At 40.3% G+C, this 20042-nt stretch overlaps 1 protein-coding gene across 2 annotated transcripts in view; it reads right to left on the bottom strand.

Annotated features, from left to right (window-relative positions):
- Positions 1-19135, bottom strand: part of LAMA1 (laminin subunit alpha 1) — a 142603-nt gene extending 123468 nt beyond the window's left edge. Inside the window, exon 1 of one of the 2 annotated variants that reach the window (XM_039527579.1) lies at positions 18945-19135. In XM_039527579.1, the coding sequence (XP_039383513.1) occupies positions 18945-19020 (76 nt within the window). In that variant the 5' untranslated portion in view covers positions 19021-19135. Of the gene's footprint in view, positions 1-3943; positions 3963-18944 lie in introns of those variants that run through there. The other variant, XM_039527580.1, reaches the window with a different exon arrangement.
- Between the last annotated feature and the right edge of the window lie 907 nt (positions 19136-20042).

Below are 20042 nucleotides of genomic sequence, written 5' to 3'. Positions count from 1 at the left end.
GACCCAAGTTAGTTGTAAACAGAGTTAGTTTCCATTCAGACCCTGTCTGGATGCTTTTTAGTACGTTCTGCAGACAGCTTTACGGTTCTCAGATTTGTAAACGCTTTTGCAGGTTGCATTTTAATAATCTGATAGGCATTTCAAAGGGAACTACAGAAAATTCACCACATTAGTTATGCCAAAAACACTTTAATTTGAATTCTGCAATCTGCTAGAATACCAACAAATCTCAGAAGACCTAGGTCTATCCTTCCTTCTTCCACAGTTCCAATGTAAGTGACAAAAGGCATTTTTTGCCAAAAATGTCCCACTGTTGCTACCACCAGTTCAGTTCCATCCTTGGCAGCAACAATGTAGACAAGACATTAGCAGCTACTGGTGTTATCTAGACATGCTCTGAACTGGGTTAGACGACATGCTGATTAATGCCACAGTGTTTGAAAATGCATTTGAAAGCAATTGAACATTGCAACATAACAGAGAAAAAGTTTTATCTCAAATTCAAGCTGAAAATAGAAAGTGAAGCTAGCAACAATGTTGTTTGCTCAAGAATGATCCTAGTCAGCTTTACTATTCCCTTCCCCTCCTCCCCCATTTATATATGATTCATGAAGGTTAAGCTTTTTCTCTGAATTCAAGGCAATAGTTGTGCCTTTCACAACAAGCCTTCTTTCAAACTCTCAAACATCAGTCAACTATTTCAAAGTTAGAATATAACAAAGACTATAGAAAAAAGTAAGTTTGTCCAAAACACTGTGAAATTCTTTTAAAGAAGTCAGTGGGCTAAAAAGTGCACTTGACATAACAAATGAAAGAAAATTAATGGAAAATAATAGATTACATTAATTAAGCTTTAATTGTTTATTGTTGAAGTTTACTAAAGGCAAACAACCTGTTCTTCCCTGGTGTAAAATGCTAACATTATATGAGCGTTTCTTCCCCTACTACATTCCAAAGCAGAAAACAATAGAACGTGACCTTGTTTTTAAGGTGGAAAATAGTTTTATTCCATTGGGGTGAGACTGTACCCTAAAAATCCATGCATGGGAGTGAACACTTCAGGTGTGACTCCTGCTTAGCTCCCGCTGCCACACTATCCTCCTCACGTTAGAGCCCCACACAAGATGTTGAGATCTGCAGAGGGCGAAACATGGGCACAGGGCTGTCTGGGGGTTGGCAGTGGTGAGCAGCCCCCATCCCCACTCTGGATTTTTTGGGATTCCCCAGGAAAGGTCTTATAGCCTGAGGCTATAGTGCCTTCCTTGCTGAGCATCCCTCCACCTCAAAACCCCAGTTAGGGGTGCTGTTCCCTTGCCAGGAGGTAGAGAAGGCTGCCAGAGGGGCAGGAAAGAAAGTCCTGACATCTCGTTGATTCCCCAGGATCTGCATAGATTCTTGGGGAGCCTACAGGTGTGGGGGCAAGGGCAAACCTCATCCTCATGATTGAATGCCCAGGGAAGAATTTCATGGGTAGATCCTTGCATAGAGTTCCTCCTCTTTAGTTCCCTCCCACAGGATTTATTGCAGGAAGGGGAGACCCAGCACTTCAAAATTAAGGGAAAATAGCCTAATCTATTCTTTTTGCCTCTAACTTTCTGTCATCTGTTACATGAAATGTGCTTTCTCCCGCCCCCTTGCCTTGTTTAGATTCATATAAACATTTGAACTTGGGACCTCAGCACAAACATCTACCACTAGAGGTATAAGGCTTTCCCAATGCAGTGTGTGCCACTGCTTTGACAGCAGCTTAGGCCCAGGTTTTTAGAAAAATGACCAAAAAATTTTCAGGGATGGAATCAAGAAAGAGGAAAAAGCAGAATTTTTAACAATATGTAGCTCTGCCTTGAACAGACAAACCAAAATGCATCTGTAGCCTCAGGGCTTTGTTCCTGCCAAATTTCAAAGGCTTGATCAAATAGCAGTGAAAGTATTAAGAGTTTCTAAAAAAAAAAAGGATGCAAAAATCTTTTATGATGGGAACTGTTAGACAACTTAAATATTGGAGCTGCTACCACTGCCAGCTCCCTTTATAATCTTAAAGAAGAATTTGCAGATGTGCATAGTAGGAGGTACAGTGAACATATTACAAAGTGAATGGTTGGGCAATAAGGCAGACATGGGAACGGGGAAGAAAAGATAAATCTGGAGAATGACTTATTCTCTGATGAAATCTTAGACCAAGAAATTGATGATTCTATTGGTGATAAACAAACATTTCAGATATGTAAATCAATTATACATATCAAAGTCCAATTTGAAGTCTAGTTTTTAAATGGGAATACAGCTAGGGCTTTTTAAAATAAATGCTATGAATGTACTTTAAATGACAAATTACATTCAAACCCTCTAATAAGACTTTGTGGCCTCCTTAATTGTCTTTCTAGCCAGGATACTCAGACACTGTACAAGATGGGTCAGATACTACACTGATGGGTGCCATGCAAAAATTAGATAGTCAGTGTTCCTCCCTCTAGTTTAGTCATATGGGAATTGATCCAATGCCCATTGAAGTCAAGGGAAAACTTTCATTGGTTACTATCTCAGTATCATCCATATCCCTCTTTCTCCCAATAATCATACTGCATCAACAGCATTCCAGCACAGGGGCAAGTCTGGGTGTTAACAAGTAGTTCAGATTCTTTTCTGGACTTGTTCTATTATTGACCACAAATTGCTCCATCTGTAAATCTAATTTTGGAAAAGTCTGTTAGCAAGCCACTAAAATGTAGGGAAGGCACATTTGGTGCTATTTTTTGTAATAAAATCAGTGCATCTGAGAAGAGCTATATAAGGTACACAGTGATTAGCATTTAGAAATTAATAATTTAAAAGAAACCCTTTAAATACCTTTTTGGAGGCATAACAATTCAGTAACACGCTAAAGAGGAATATGCAGAGGAAAGAAACAAGAACAAAAAGTCAGCATTTAAGCAAAATCAGAGAATCTGATTGGATGTAAAAGTTAGCTAATTTGTAGGTATATTTTTAAGCAGCTGTCATGCATTTATAAAGTATCATTTCAGTATTCTGTCCCTCAAACAACTCTTAAGTCATTTCTTGTAAGTATTGATTCTTAGACCATGAGCACTGTTCAAGAATCTGCCTGGAAATGGTTTCTCTGTCACAGCATTTAAGCCAAAGTAGAAGAGCCAAAGGTTGACAGACAGGCAACTTGCCAGGGAACAACAAACCTGCTAGACCATAAAATTAGTTTTTGCTTGTTCACCAGTAGCTTTTTCCACATGCTGAGGAGCCTATATCTTTTTACAACAGCACTAGCTTTTTTTCCCCCTGAAGTCACCTTAAACTCCAGAACATGTTTCACTACAGAACTACTAGTAAATATGATATCTGGCTACTAAAACATTTTACTGAATGGTTTGTCAGTTTCTCCTTACATTCTGTATGTGAAGAGGTCTTACATAACAATTCATTACCACTGAATTATGAGACTCTGGGCAATAGGAAACTTACTGACCATATTGCCAGACCTGTTTAAGGCCAGCTTTTTTAAACTTGGATGCCAGAAACTTAGGCACCTAAATAATTAGGCCTCTAGAAAAGCAGCCCAACTTTCAGAGATGCTAAGCATTTACATCCCATGCCTAGGCACACAAGTTTGAAAATATTGGCATTAGGCTTTTTGTTAAGTATAAATACATTGAAAGTTTAGAGGGTCACCCACAGAGACTCTCTATGCTTACTGCTCTGGGGTAGGCATGATTTCCCCTGCCCAACACATTGTCTATTGATCTTCAACCCAAGGGGCAACAGTCTTCTCTGTACCTGAAAATCCTGTCTGCTTGTACCTGTTTCTACTGAAGTCAATGCAAAACTCCCTCTCTATGCCTGATTCTGCAAACACAGTGAAATAAGGACCACAAAGACTTGAAAACAAGCGTTTCAACAAGAATTTTAAAGGTTTAAAGTAGTAATTTCCAACCTCTCCTGTATTGTGACTCCAAAAAAAAAAATCAGGATACCTCCTCTCTTTTATCCATAAGGAACGGGAAGGCATTTGTAACCCCCAAACCTATTGGCATCTCCCTGGGAGGAGAACCCATGGCTGACAAAAAGTGATAGTACTTCAGAGGGATCATAAAACACGTAAGGTTGCTTTTTATCAGACTGATGTAAACAAGTTATTAAACAGTCATATGTAACAATGTAAATGCATATTTTGTGTACACAATATTTTGAACTTTTCTAATTTCAACTTACTACTTTTGAGAACATTACACTAATCAGTATAAATTAAATTTCAGTTTTAAAATAAGTGGAAAATCTCATAACAATCAATAACTGTTTCAAGTGGTAGTGTCTCTGCATGACACTATAGAATTATAAGTCGTTTTGTAGATCAGTGTATTTTTAAACATGTTCTCTACAGATGAACAAGAAATATAAGTTTTCCTTCAAGCAGCAACAAATCTGTATCAGCCCTGAGACAGAGGGTAAGAGAATCAGTGGGTATAAATGGGCACAGCTACTCTGATGTAAATGAAGCTACAATGAATGACATCAGCTCAGGATCATGCCTGGAGAACTGTAAAATAAAATAAACTAGTATATGCCATCACTGCATCAGTCCCTTACCTTTGATGTCAAAATCTCCCCCTTAGAAAGAAGCTATTAATTGGGCAAAAATAGAGAGTAAGACACCACAAATCATGCCCGTGAATTGTTTTTTGAAGGCACCAGTTAGCATATATATTACACATAGCCTCCTTCTGTTCTTGATTGTAGAAAGTAAAATATGTCCTGACACTTTTTTTCTAAACTATTTTCTCCTATTTTCTTAAAACAACAGTGGCTAGAGAAGAGCTGGAAAATGGCTAAGTTTCCAAAACAAAATGTACATTTAAATTTTCTCACTTTAAAGTAGAATTGTATACTGCTGAAGTTCTTGCTGGAGTTACATAAATTAAAGCTCATGCTACAATAAATTTGTTAGTCTTTAAGGTGCCACAAGTACTCCTGTTCTTTTTGCGGATACAGACTAACACGGCTGCTACTCTGAAACCTATAAATTAATTGCTCTCCAACTTCACATGCTCTTGTGCATATAGAGAGAGCTCAGCATCTCTGTACATTTGAAAAATATATAGTTACAAGTCACTTTCTGCGCATTTTTTGTATAGCATTTTCAAACACTTAACTTCACACATCGAAGGCACCTGTCTTCATGCAGGTCAAACTTCCCAACAAGTACAAATATTAAGCAATTTTGGATTTTAGGGCCAAAAAAATAAAAGGGCAAAAATCTGGGAAATTTTTCAAATTAAAAAAGCATGGAAGACCGTTCTTCCCTAACCCCCACCAAAGCTCAAATAACTCAGACAGCCACATGGAATTTTAATCAAAGCTCCAAAAGTAGTTTGCCTTTGGCCTGAGAACAAGCATGAGGCATTTCAGACCAAAGGATAATTTTTTTAGAAACTTGTGACAGCCTGAAGACAGGGATTTGTCTTTCACTTAAACTACAGCAACACTACTGTGATACTATCATAAAAAAAAGTAAAACACACTTTGGACTGGATCCTGAAAACCCTTAGTCATCCAAACAGCCCTGCTTAATTCATGTGGGAAATGGACTACTGACATAAGGAAGGGCCTAAAGAATTGGGTTGTTAAGTTTCAGGTAGGGTCATCAAGGACTGAACAGTTCCCTTAAGGTTGCACATGTTTTATAGGAGGAAAATATCAATTCCTGCTTTATGGTACACTGAATTTCTTTTTTGTTTGGTCATATTCCAAACTGCTTTTCTCTCACCAAACAGGGGCATTACTGTCCACTTCATCATTCTGGGGGCCATCTTTACATCACTGATGAAGTCCTCTAATCCCTGTCACTAGATAACGCTTCATCTCGACCAAAGTACAGGATATACAACTTTACCCTCAAGACTGTCATCAATGTCACATGTTGCATCAGTTGCTATGTGTTACTTAGTTACTCCCCTAAGATCAGATACTACTGTGCCACTTCCAGGGACTTGGGGCTCTATTCACCCTTTAATCATAATACAGCTTGGCTTAAATTTCACCATCCATCCACTGACCCAAACCTCCACTTAAAAAAAAAAAAATCCTGTTGAGTGCTGGGTGAGTAGGCTTACTTTCCACACAGAAAGGCACAATTATAAACACTCTACTTAAAGTTTCTCTTTGTGGGGAGAAGGATAGGATAATGTGATATGTAAAATATTATCCATTGAGATTTCTGTCTTCTGAACTACTGAATAAACAAGTCCAGCTTTCACCAATAGATTTTGACTAGGGGGAAAAAAAAAAAGAGAGAGAGAGAGAAATTGAAACAAGTCTCGCATAGGAATTGTCATAGTGGATCACGCCTGTAGGACATCTGTCCAATGTCTGTTTCTGACAGTGGTCAGCACCAGATGACTCAGAGAAAAACCCAAGAATCCTCCCAGCATGTAGATGTAGGGCAATTTGCCCCCATCAAGACCTCCTCCTGGTCACTAGTGCTTAGAGAATGGTTTGTCATGCCTCTAGAAAACATCACAGGAAATCTGCACTATAGACTGCACAGAACAACCATTTTCCCCCATTACAATTCTGACGCAGTATATAGGAGACCAAAGTCATCCCCGGTGTAATCACTCTGAAGTCACCAGGAATTAATTTGACCCAAATGTGCCTTTCACAGTGACAGGCTCATTCAGTAGGATATTGGCAGGCACTTCAAATAAGCATACTTCAAATAAGATACATTGTGATTAGGCTTGAAAAGATTCAGATTTTGATTTTTATGAATCTTGATGGAAATCATGAGTGTTTATTTCCAAGCACCTATACATTAATTAGATTTTTTATTTAGTATTTTTTACATTTTCTGGCTAAGAGACTAACAGTTCTTTGTCAAACTCTAATGACTCTAAAAGTTTACATTTTTAACAGATTTTTAAATAAATTCATAACTTTTGATAAAAAAATTCATTTTTCATCACAAAGCATGATGGAATACTGATATTTCCATTAAACCCATTAACAGGCACAGGCTTATTAGATTTCAAGTGATTTTAAAAAATATTTCTTACTCTGTAAATTAAGCACATAAATTGTCCCACTAAAGTCCACGAGACTACATAAGCTTAAATCTAGGTATGTGCCTAAGTACTTTACTGAATCATGGACTTAGTGGTTCATATTTATTTATTTATTTATTTTGTATGGGTGCGGATGGAGGAAGATATGAACAATTATTCAGTAATTACACCTCGGCAAACCCAGAGTAACTCCCCCGAAGTCAACAAAGTTACACTGATTTAAAAAAAAAAATCAAAATCTGGGCTCTTCAATGTTCTTTGAAAAGTATTTTCAGATAATGGTAACATGATAGGCAGTTTGCAATCAGCATAGGCATATAAATGGAATCCTAGAATTTTAAACAGCATAGATTTCACAACTCTGATTTAAACCAGATTTTCTGAATATCCTAACAACTCAAACAATTTCTATTTTAAACTTCCCTCATCAAGCTCTTCTAATCCTGTTAAGTAGAAACAGCATGATCACTAGAGACATTAGGACACAGTACAATTAAATAGATTTAAATTTTTTATTAAAGTTCATGTTTACAATTAAATATACACAAGCTAAGAGGGAAGGTACTGTACATCTGGGGTCAGGTTTGAGTTATGAGGGATTACAGGTATCAGTTACAAGGATGAAGAGATACATACATATCACATAACCAGCATAGACCCAGATTGGGGTGCAGGAGTTTTTAAAGCGTCAGTAGGTAAGTGGGCTCAGGTATGCCACCCATGGAATGTATTAAGTGTCCAAGTCAGTATCGGTGTATCGAATAAGTACATGGCTGGGGATTACATTTTGTCTTAAAAAGACCAATACTGTGTATACACACACACACACGTACAACTCACAGTAAAGAAAAAACACCACATAGCATTACACTTACAGCTAAAGAATACAATAGAAGCAAGTGAGTGACAATAAGAGTTATGAGGAGCACAAGTTAATTTCTAAATGTTACAGTCTGGTATGACAGATAACTACTAGATGTATCAGCTTCTTATATTTTAGAATAAGGAGAGTTAATAAAAGAAAGCCAGATAGCAAAGTATGATATTTTTCCATGTTTTATATTAGTAAGTTTTTCCATGAACAAAATACTTCACACAAACCAACTGCCAGCACAAGAATGGCAGACTCTCACCATTGGGCTGCCATAATGAACCTGTCAGTAAAGAAGCACAAACAATGGTCCACTACTGTTGTTGAATGCTCACTAACTACCTCAGATGAAGCAATTTTTGTCTTGATACACTTATACTAGTGCAAATCAGCAGTAACTTTACTGAAGTCAATGAAAGTACAGTCATATAAAACCAGAAGTGAGCCTAATTCTGTCTTTATTCCAATGTCATTCCATTAAGTAAGTCCTGATTTAATGAGTAAATGTGTAAATGAGTTCATAATCAGGCCCATTGACTAATACAGGAAAGCTTAAAATCAAACACCTCCATGCCAATTATTCCTGAAAGAGCTGGGTTCCTGGGCAATTCCGTCACAAAGAAAGTGCCAGCTGCTGATTTACACACAGGTCTTTTTAAATGCTTATTTGATCTGTTGAATTATGTTTTCAGCTGTGGCACAACTCTGCATGGAGACTTTCATAAATGTAAATAAACTAAAACCTCCAACAGTATAAATCTAAAAGCAATATTAACACTTTTCATGTTAAGTTTATCTGCATTTATGTTCCTTGGGTGAATTCCTGTCCCAGTGAAGTCAATGGGAGTTTTCCCATTGACGTCATTAGAGCCAGGATTTTGCCCATTAAGTCTACCACTTGTACAGTCCAACAACAAATTTTGTTAATGATCAGACCTAAAGTATCTAAGCTCTTTTGAATTATGCTGATCTTCTATACTACTCTTCATCTGTCTTTATATCTTTTTTAAATGTCACACTTATATTTTCCTAATGTGTCATATTAACAAAGATAAATTTTGGAAAAACTGAAACATTCTTCACCCAAGATTTTCCTTTTTCAGGACATTTGTATTTTTTCCATCCAGTGTCTGAGTTGTGTTATACAGGTCAATCACTATTCAAACACCAGACACCTTAAAGTCTTTACGGAATTAACTCTGCAGTGAAATTATTCTTAAATGTCTTTTGGCACTGGTGAAATTTCCAGTATAAGTCATTGGGTTGCATCTTCTAAGGTGAGTAGTAAAATAGGAATTGTAACGTCTGATAGGACTTCTTTTCTTTTAAGAAAAGGAACAAAAATATGCAATACTTCACTCTTTGTGCTTTGCAAACTTCATTATATCTGTTCTCTAGTAACCACCATTCTGTCAGTTACTGAGGCACTGGATAACAGTAGACTTATTAATATATTGTTTAGAATTCTTCAAACAAAATGGAACTACTGGATGAAACAGCTGGTAAATCTCCAACACTGTATATTTTTAATATGTGCTTCTAATTTATGCAAAATATCCCCCAATTCATAAAATCACTGTTATTTTCTCAGCATTAGAGAAAAGAAGTAGGATATAGGGAACACCTAATTTCCATATATGAAGACCAAAAGCTCAATTCATTTCTTAATTACTCCAGTTTTACACTGGTGTAAGTGCAGTGTAGTTGCACAGGGAGTAAAAGGAGGTTAATGCAGTGGTGTATCGGACCCAAGGCATCTATATATTAGTACAATGCTTGATAAAGGTGCTGATATAGTAGTAACCTATATAAAATAAAAAATCCACAGTCCACTCAAACCTTTTTGAGCTGAAGACAATTTCATTTAACCTCTGAGATTAGGCCTTCCCAATTTATTAACTGGGTACACTGACCACAGAGACTTTCTCTACTCATCCCCTTTCCTTTCCACCAAGCCAGCCTAAATCACTGCAGACTGTTAGCAAAAGAAAAGCTTAAACAAATATGATATCCTCTGCATCCTCTAGAGTCTATGTGTCTATCTCCAAGGTCACTTACAACTAACAGTAAAAACAAAGACAGAATTGACGGGGAAATAAAGTCTTCATTTCAGGAAGACAGTTGCTTAACTATGATGACTTCTCACGTGGGAATCAAAAGGAGGGCTGGGTCTCGCAGAACAATGAAAGAGCTCAACAAGATGATATATCTTATTTTTGTAAAACTGTCTTCAAATACAAAGCTTTAATTTAATTTAGATGAAATTGGTCAGGGAATGTCCTTGACAAGAGTCTTTATTGTTTAATAAACCATTAAAAAATCTTAATATGTTAAAGCTCATAAAACCACTGCAGAAACTAAAGGCTCAATTCTACTCACTGTCTGCACAAGCAGAAACCAATATGGAACATGGCTGTTGGAAGAAGCATAGAAGGGGAATAGAAATATCACCTCTGTGGCATGCTCCTTTTTCCTCAACTCAGTAGGTGTCCTCTGTGGATGTCCTACAGGCTACAACTATTTCCTCATGTTTATTTCCCCCCACACAGTTCCTCACACCTTCTTGTCAACTGCTGCAAATGGACTATTTTGATTACCACTACAAAAAGTTTTTTTCTCTCCTGCTACTAATAGCTCACTATAGATCACTCTCGTTAGAGTGTGTTAGAGTGTGTATGGTAACATCCATTGTTTCATGTTCTCTGTGTGTGTAATATATATATTATATATATATCTTCCTACTGTATTTTCCACTGCATGCATCCGATGAAGTGGGCTGTAGCCCACAAAAGCTTATGCTCAAATAAAAGTGTTAGTCTCTAAGGTGCCACAAGTACTCCTGTTCTTTTTGCGGTTACAGACTACACGGCTGCTACTCTGAAATCTACAGGCTTTTGCCACTCTTGGAAGACTTAGACTAGGAGTGGAAGTGGGTAAGGATAGACAGACAGTGTGAATGCACTTATGGAAAAATCTCATCGAATCAAGCAGAGATTAAACCAGCAAGGTTTTACAGCTAATACTATAAAAACCAGATCATCTTCTCCTGTGAGAAAAACCAGGACTCAGAGAGACTCGTCCACATTGTCCTGTCAGGAGAAAACAGGAAAAAAATTATGGGGGCCTGCCCACACAATGGGGGCTTCTCATGAGAAAAAAATCTTATGGAGGGATTGGCCCCTACATTTTCTGCATCTACCCATTTGCAAAGGGCAGGGCCGGCTCTAGACCCCAGCGCGCCAAGCACGCGCATGGGGCAGCATTTTGCCGGCAGGGCGGCAGGCGGGTCCGGCGGACCTTCCGCAGTCATGCCTGCGGGAGGTCCACCGGAGCCGGGGGACAAGCAGACCTCCCGGAGGCATGACTGCAGCGGGTGCGCTGGTCCCGCGGCTCGGGTGGACCTCCCACAGGCATGACTGCGGATGCTCCACTGGAGGGGACCACCAGACCCTCTGCAGGCACGTCTACAGGGGGTCCTCCGGAGCCGCGGGACCGCGAACGGCAGCGCGAGCACCGCCCTGCTTGGGGCGGCAGAATTAGTAGAGCCGCCCCTGGCAAAGGGGGATTGAAGGCTTATGTTTTGATGGCATTATATATCAACATAGCTATGCTCCTATATGGTTTCTAGTTTTCATGTAAAATTTTAAGTGTAATCAATTTAACTATAAAATAAATCTACTGGTTTTCCTGTAAAATTTTACATTCATACTTATTTTTAATGCCTGACAATAATGTATAAATAATCATGAAGCCTTTGATTTAGGTGGACATTTGCAGTATTTTTTTTCTTGCAAAAGCATACAAATACAACCTCTAATTAAAAAGAAATACACCTCTAGCCCGATATAATGCTGTCCTCGGGAGCCAAAAAATCTTACCGCGTTATAAGTGAAACCGTGTTATATCGAACTTGCTTTGATCCGTCAGAGTGCACAGCCCCCCCCATCACTGCTTTACCGCATTATATCCAAATTCGTGTTATATCAGGTCACGTTATATCAGGGTAGAGATGTAGTAGAAGTAATTAGTGGAGCAGGAGCACTAGTCATTTTACACTAGACTACTCTCTATCATATGAACTAGTACCCACTGAATAGTCCAGCTGAAAAAAAAACTGGAAATTAAAACGCCAAAATTCAGTGCCCATTCTATGGTACCTGCATGTATTAGCATTCCAGGGCAGCTCACAAAGTAGAGAATTGCTGACTGATGTAATACTAAAGTAAGATGTAAGGTGATCACTAAGGGACCTCAAACACATAATTTGGGAGTTTTCATGCAACTGTGTTACTATAAACTCATGAATACTCTTCTAAATCAAAGAAGAAATAAGCAATCTCATTTTGTAAAGCTTCTCTCTAACATAGATACTATAGTTCTTTGTCCCATCAGGAAGGCCATCTCAGCATGGAATGCCTCAGCCCTTTAGCCCTTTTTAAACAAAGACATAGAAAAAGGAGACAGGCTCTGTCTGAAGATCCTTGCTTTGTGTGAAAGTGCGGTAAATACCAACAACTAATCAAGATATGCTGATAATTTACAGAAGATACACTTTTTAGCCTTTAGGGCATGGAAAAAAATATTTATGGCACACAAGTGGCTTTTTATCTTAATCTTCAGTCTACTTAGAATGCATTCACAAGATTTTTCTCCTTCACATACCTTTGTACTCTGTGGGCAGAACAAAGACCATGTTGCTCTTTAGCTTTGGCTTTCTTTTAAAATAAAACTGAAGGAAAATGCAGAAGAAATAATATGAGCAAAATTTGACATTTAAGTATACACTGATTAGGGCTGGCATTTAATGTTGTATTTTAGAAAGTTTCTCATCCAGGCATGTATCTTGTTCTATTTCAGTTACTGTGGATAGCTGAAGTATCGCCTGATTCCCCTCCCCACACTCCCCCAAACTGAACATCTAAGTGATAAAAATTGGCAGTTAACTGAGATTTACATACAAGTGCTCTTTTTCATCCCAAAATATTATAATGCTGCTTAATGTCAGTCTATGAGCCATATATTTTTATTGACATGCTGCACACATAGAGGCAACATTCCTAAGGGATATACAGTGAAGCAGCACTACATTAGGCCACCTGATAGGGAGGGAAATTAAAGTGGGACTTGTGTAGTCAAAGAAAGTGCACAACCCATAACACCAGAACTTGGGGTTGCTGTTGTGGCCCACATTCTCACAGGTGCACACGCACACAGTGGTAGAGGGTCCCAGTTTGTACTTGAGGCTCCCAGACCAGTGGTAATGAGGGGCACTGAGCATTGTAGATTGCTGTACAGCAGATACTTCTGCCCGACTATTTTTTGTTGTAAGAAGATATATAGCTTTTCAGTCTTATGATGGAACATTGATTAACTCATTCTGTCCCTGACTTATCGCCCCTTTTTAGCTCATCATTTCACTGTTCTTAATTGCAGTTTGCTTGCACTACAGCCTTTCTGAGTTTTTCATATAGATTAAAACAGAGCACTCCATTTCTTTTCCAAACGTCAAGGGATTTGCAGCTTCTTTTAACATTATCTTAGGAGAATTTTTAAAAGTATAGGATATTTATATGGATAAAAGCATATCCAGAATTACCATATCTAGAGTTACAATAATAAACATTAAAAAAAAAATAAGACCATTGGAAGAGATATAATTTCTCCTGTTGGAGAGCATAAGCCAACTATTGGCATTCAGGAAGAAACTTTCCCTAGGAGCCCATCATCACATAACACAAGTTTTCTTATACCTGCTTGTGAAACATCGGGTACTTACCACTTCTGGAAACAAAATACGAGACTAGAAGGATTACTGTTTGATCCAGTATAGCAATTCCTAAATCCTTATGACATGCTTTTTCACTCCTCACCACACAATATTTAGGGACATATTGTCCAGCACATCTTGAAAGTTCAAATCGACTTTTTTGAAAGTGTTACAATAGTTGGTTTCAAAGTGTTAAAACATAGATTCACAGGTCTGAAAGTGACCCTGTCATTATATAAAACATGCATTTGGCTAGTATGTAGTTATGGTTATGCACAACGAAGAGCATGTGCCTATAGATGTATGCTAGACAGCATACAGAGACTTCCCGCATTTGGCACAGATTATTGTGACTGGAGCAAAGGCTTAAACTACTGATTCAAAATTCCCAGATCTATGGACAGCAAGGTTACCGCAACACACTCTGACTCATTAAAATGAGTTGAGGCATGACCTACTGACATGCAGCTGAATAAAGCTGCAATCTACAATGCAATCACTTTGAAAGTCACCACTGCCATCTGCCTATAAAAAAGCTGCTTTCTTTATTGAGAGATTGGGTGTTGAATCTACAGAAGCAACACTACAACTGTTTGACAAGTAGTGGGAAATCCAATTCAATAATAAGAATTGGGTCAGTTAATTACCTAATCAATGTTGTGTGCAGTGTTGTTGTAGCAGTGTCAATCCCAGGATGTTAGAGAGACAAGGTGGGTGAGGTAATATCTTATATTGGACCAACTTCTGTTGGTAAAAGCTTGAAACCTCATCTCTCTCACCAACAGCAGTTGGTCGAATAAAAGATATTACCTCACCCACCTTGTCTCTGTAATCAATGTTTGCCATTCAATAACCAAGAGGAAAAAATTAGGATAGATATGCTATCAAAATACCTAAGAAATTTAATGTGTATGTAAAATATCCATCTTATACTGAAGAAACCTTTCAAATTTACACATAACCGTGTTTAGATTACTGATTGAAAGACTAGACCACAGAATTTTCTTTATCATGCTATGTTGCTTTTTCACACCAGAGACTATAGCATCTTCTGACAAACCAACACAGCTATTGTATTCTATAGTTTCCTGATTTGCTGTCAGGAAATATGGAGACATGTACTGAAAAGCAGGAAATGCTGAAGAGATAATTTTATCAATGGTATTTTTATGGGCATTCTAAAATAATGTTTGTTTTGTGATCTCAGCACCAACTCTGGTCTAGTCTTTCAAACCTTTCCAACTGTGCAACAAACCAGGTTTTAAGATTACCTTGATATTCAAAAGTATAGATATTCTGGACTTCGGCTGTTTTTACTTTCTCCAAAAGTAATACAATCATTTGTATTGCCATAACATTCCTCACATTGTTTTTGGATTAGTATCATGAGATAAATAATGGAATGCTAGCTTTTGTAAGACCATTATCCACCAGATGGGTTCTGATACTCACTACTTTAATGCTATCATCCACATCAACATGCAGAGATATATGTAAGCTAATGGAAAGAATGATTTTCTGACCCAATCTTTGAAAAAGAAACACAGAAACAACCAAAGGAAAGAAAGAAAAGATTATAGTTACCGCTAAAGAAAACTGACAAGATGAGGTTTAGCTACAATCAAATTTGATGGCATGTGTAATCTTTAATATAGAGTCAAGATACATTTCATCAGGAAGCCTTCAAATTACTGTGTAAAAATTATTTGACATATCAATAATATACTCTTATTAATTTACAGCAGTTCTTTCAATCTGATCCTTGAGAATTTGTGTGTATGAAAGTTAGGGTTTACACATTCACATTAACTTATCGCCATTGTAAAAGTGTAGTATTTTTTATTACTGTTTATGCTATTAAAACGATATGCTAATATACATTAAGCAGCAGTTAGTACTGAAAGACTTTGGCATTTAAATTTCCTGATGAATATGCACTTAAATAGTCTACCTGAATGTTCATAACATAGCTATAGATGTTGCCTTGTATTGGTTTGTTTGTTTGTTTTTAAATAGACTGTTCATCTAAAGAAGTACAGGTGCATTTACTCAATGCTCTCACATATATATGGATTCAGAATTTTTCAGCATTTATTTGGGCTAGGGTGACCAGATGTTCCAAATTTATAGGGACAGTCCCAATTTTGGGGTCTTTTTCTTATATAGGGTCCTATTATCCCACCCCACCCTCGTCCCGATCTTTCACACTTGCTGTCTGGTCACCCTAATTTGGGCTCAATCCTGCATGCCTACACAAGCAATAGAAGTTTTGAACGTATAATCATGGCAATAAACACATTTGTAATGTGTAAACTTCCAGACGCCAACATATGTCTGTCTTGAATGCCATACTTCAGCTTACTGATTTCCATTTAGGAAAATTAAGTCCTATATATATCCAGCATGTATCCAGCATTTCTAATTAATTTCTTCAGTAGAGACCTAATTGTGTCCACTAAAATCAATCAGAGTTTTGCTGCTCACTTCACTGGGAGCTGGATTAATAACTAACAGCATTACAAAACAGTCCTAAAAACTCGAGAAATAATAGTGGCTCTGTAACTTTCTCTCTAACTTTCTAAAGGGGAAAAAAATCTTCAATGTTGAGCTTAGACCTAAAGAAAGAGTATGAGAAAGTTATTAGAAAAACAAAGACTTCTAACAGATTACTCCAATAACCTTAAGTGTATAATGCTGAATAATTATTCCAATTTACATGTGTAAAAGACTTCAGTCCTCGTTCTTCATATAGCAATTGTCTAGTTTATGTAAATAAACCCTCCTCCCATCAACTACCAAAGCATATAACATTAGACATTAGGGAACATCCCTTTCCACCATGAGTTTATAGGACCCCTGCCAGCAAAATCAGTGCAGTTCTGTTGCGTAAGGGGATGGTGGGGGTTGAAATTGATATAGATCATGGAGAGGAATCCATGCTCTCCCAGCTCAACAAAAGACAAAATGAGTTTGGAGTAGGCCAAAGGCTGGCTGAGGTGAGGGCCTGGTAAGAGAGTCAGAATAGGAAGATCCTTTGGTCACTTTCCCCAATGAGGGGACACATTAGAGATGCAGCCACATTTTCTCCTATTAAGGTCCCCAGTGTCCAGTCAAGAGATGCAAACTGGGACTGGGGACTAGCTTGATTTCCAAATGTTAAAAAAGTCTTTTTTAATATTGATCTAAAGCACCATGCATCCTTCATAAAGGCAGTGATTCCAACCACTAACGGGGCGGGGGGGCAGAGCAAGCAAACAGTCTAGAGTCCTGCAGCCTCCTGGCTGGGGCAGGCAGTTGCACTTGGGGAATTGGTCCCCTGGGCAGGGCAAAGCAGCAAGCTGGCTGCAACCCCTGGGAGGGGCAAAGCAAGCAAACAGTCTATAGGCCTTACTTCCCTCTGGATGGGACCTAGAGCAGGCAGCAGCCTCCAAGCATGACCAAGTATCACTTCAAAGGTAGCAGAAGGAGATGCCACAAGCAATCAAACCTACTACAACTCGGGGCAGAGTTAGTTCACTATTAAAATGCTTTTTAAAAAATCCTTGCAAAAGCCATTTTTGAAATTGACCAGCACTAGCTTATTTCACTGCCAGCTAATATTAGACTTCCTCTTATGAGCTCAAGGCCACTGATATCCGTGGAGTTAGTTACTTCTGATTTACATCAGGGAAAGTGAGGAAATCTTTGTGCCTGATCCTCTTCCTCAAGCTAAGAGTACCTGGGGGCAGGGACCGCGTCTTATTTGTAAAACATCGACTGCAGTGATGCTCAAGGAGGGAGGGGGATTATAGGCGTGGCAGATATTAAGCCTAAAGTGATAAGGAATTCAGACCCCGGGAGCGTAGAGCTCTGTGATTAATCTCTGCACCCACCCTGTCAACAGCAGCGGCACATAAGTATTTGTGTCCTCATCTAAACGGTGTGTAACTTCCCAGACACCACAGCGATAGGCTCCTTATAAAGCTGATAATAAATTAATAATCGCAAAGCCACCCTGGTATACCGGCTTGGCCCCCTAAACGCGTCCCCTCGGCAGTAGCAATGTCGAGCCCAGCCTCTGCCTTTGCTAAGGCCCATCCTTTCCAGGGGACACAGGGTGATTCACGTGCAGCCCAGGGCGGGCTGCCCCGTCCCCTTTCCAGCCGGCGGAAAGGGGGGAGGTGAAAAGGCAGCCCCCAGGGACTGGGGGAGGAAGAAGGGCTAGGCAGGCTCACAATGGCCCCCGGAGCCCCAAGCAGTCGAGTGGCATGGGGGGGGGGCAGGGAGAGGAGCCGGTTTCTGGCTGGCTGCCTCTGCTAGGAGACAATGCGAAGCGGACTTCGCGGCGAGAGTGTCCGCCCCATTCATTCCCAGCGCCCAGCCGCGGGTCAGTGCTCCGAGGGGGATGGGGCAGCAGCCGGGTTTCCCAACAGGAACCCGCGATGGCCCGTCCCGGGAGGGGGCGAGTCGCCCCGGCGGGGGGAGGGAGGGAGCCTGGCCCTGGGATCGCCCCTCACTTCAAAAGGGCCCTGCATGTTGCAAACTTGCAAAGCCAGGGGGCGGCCCCTTCGCCACGGCAGCAGCGAAGCCGGGCAGCCCCCACCCCCAGTGCCCTCAGATGAGGAGATAAAAGAACTACCGCAGCTGGGGGGGGGCGGCGGGGGGTTGTAATTTACAGAGGCTGGGGAGGGGGGAGAGATGGGGCGATGGGAAAAAAGGGCGAAGAGGACAAAGCTCACGAGCCTGGGGAGGGAGAGAGAGAGAGAGAGAGCAGGGAATGAAGGAGAAAACAAGAGACACTGAGCCATGCTCTTCTTCAGGCCCCTAGGGTCTGTCTAAATAGCGAGGCTAAACAGCGTGTGCTCCAAAGTGCGAGGCTGATACATTTCGCGATGCTGGTGTAGACAAGGGCAAGTTGCATGTTAAGTCCGCAGCTGATCAAGCTACGCTCTGGCGGGGAGCCTTATTGCTCCGTCCCCAACAGAGGCCAACCCCCCTCGGGTCCGGGGTGGCTCCCGATTTTCGGTATGTGCAAGCACGGCTGCAGACCGGTATTCACCAGGGCCATCCCGAGCTCGCCCCCGCCCCCGTTCCCAAGGCTGGTCCAGAAAGCCAGCAGCGAAGCCACTGCCGAAGCGTGGCGCCGCCAAAGCCAGCGCACACAGCCCCCGTGTGCAACAAGTTCCCTTCGGCGGCTTCCGCCAAGCCCCCCTGTCTGCACGCTAATCTCCCAGGCTGGGGACTGCCGGGGTCTCACCTCGAAGCTGGCATTCCCCTACCGCCCAGAGCAGAGAAGCCAGCAGCAGCCATCTGCAGGAGCAGCAGCAGCACATCTCCCCCCGGCTCACGCAGCAGCAGCAGCCGCGGAACCTCAGGTGGATGTTTCTCCTGGGGAGCAAATTCTTCTTTGACGCTTTTCCCTCCCACTCCAGGAAAACCAGCCTCTTCCCTTCCTTCCCCCTCTCTTATCTCCCCCTCACTCTGCACAGCAAGTGAGCCTGCCATGGCCAGACACTAAGAGAGGGTGTGGCACAAACCTCTCCGAGAGGGGAGGCTGGGGCAGAGCCCTGGGCTTCCCGGGAGCGAGCGTGCCAGTTCTGGTGGCTGTAAAAGCGGCACGTTCCTTGCGCCCAAACTCGAAAGCCTCTTGGGAGTGATTCTCAGATCCAGTGTTACTTCCGAATTGATTCTCAGATCCAATATTGCGTCTGGAACCCCCCCTCTTTGGTTTGCTCCACCAGTAGCTGTGGTAGCAAGAGACGCTGAGTTGGGGGGCGGGGTGTAAGTTCCATGTGCGAAAAGGATTCCGAGCTCCTGAGTGGGTGAAATAGTGTAGCAATAAAAAGTGTCTGCAAGCCTCTAACTATTTAAGCTCAGCATCCTCTTAAAAAAATAAATGTCATTTTACAAATATAGTCAACAAGTGATTGCTGGTAGAACATATGTAATAAGTGTGCAACAAGGAGTAGAGGAATAAAATTAAGAAAAGGATCATTCAAGCTGGAAATCAGAGAAAACTTTCTGGCAGTGAAATCTAGGGAACGGGAAATGGTAGAAACCCCGTTGTTTTCCACATTTAAAAATAGACTGGGCAATGCAAGGAAGAATACACAATGGAGATCAATCCTGCACTCAAAGGAAGTGGTCTTTTCCATCAAAAATTTCTCCGACTTTGACATACAGTATAGTGGAGCTCATCACATTGTGACTTGTTTTCTTTTCACTACTAATTTTTTCACAAGATGTGTTTTTCTATACTGAGATGTCAAATCAGTAATTAGGACTTCAGTGGTTTAACAACAGAAATATTCAGCTTACCATCAAGACACAACAAGTCATTAACAATGGGACATTT

Source organism: Mauremys reevesii, linkage group 2 (genome assembly GCF_016161935.1).
Source record: "Mauremys reevesii isolate NIE-2019 linkage group 2, ASM1616193v1, whole genome shotgun sequence".
Classification (NCBI taxonomy): domain Eukaryota; kingdom Metazoa; phylum Chordata; order Testudines; family Geoemydidae; genus Mauremys; species Mauremys reevesii.
The sequence above is the reverse complement of the archived record's forward strand: the minus strand, read 5'-3'. Positions and strand labels throughout refer to the sequence as shown.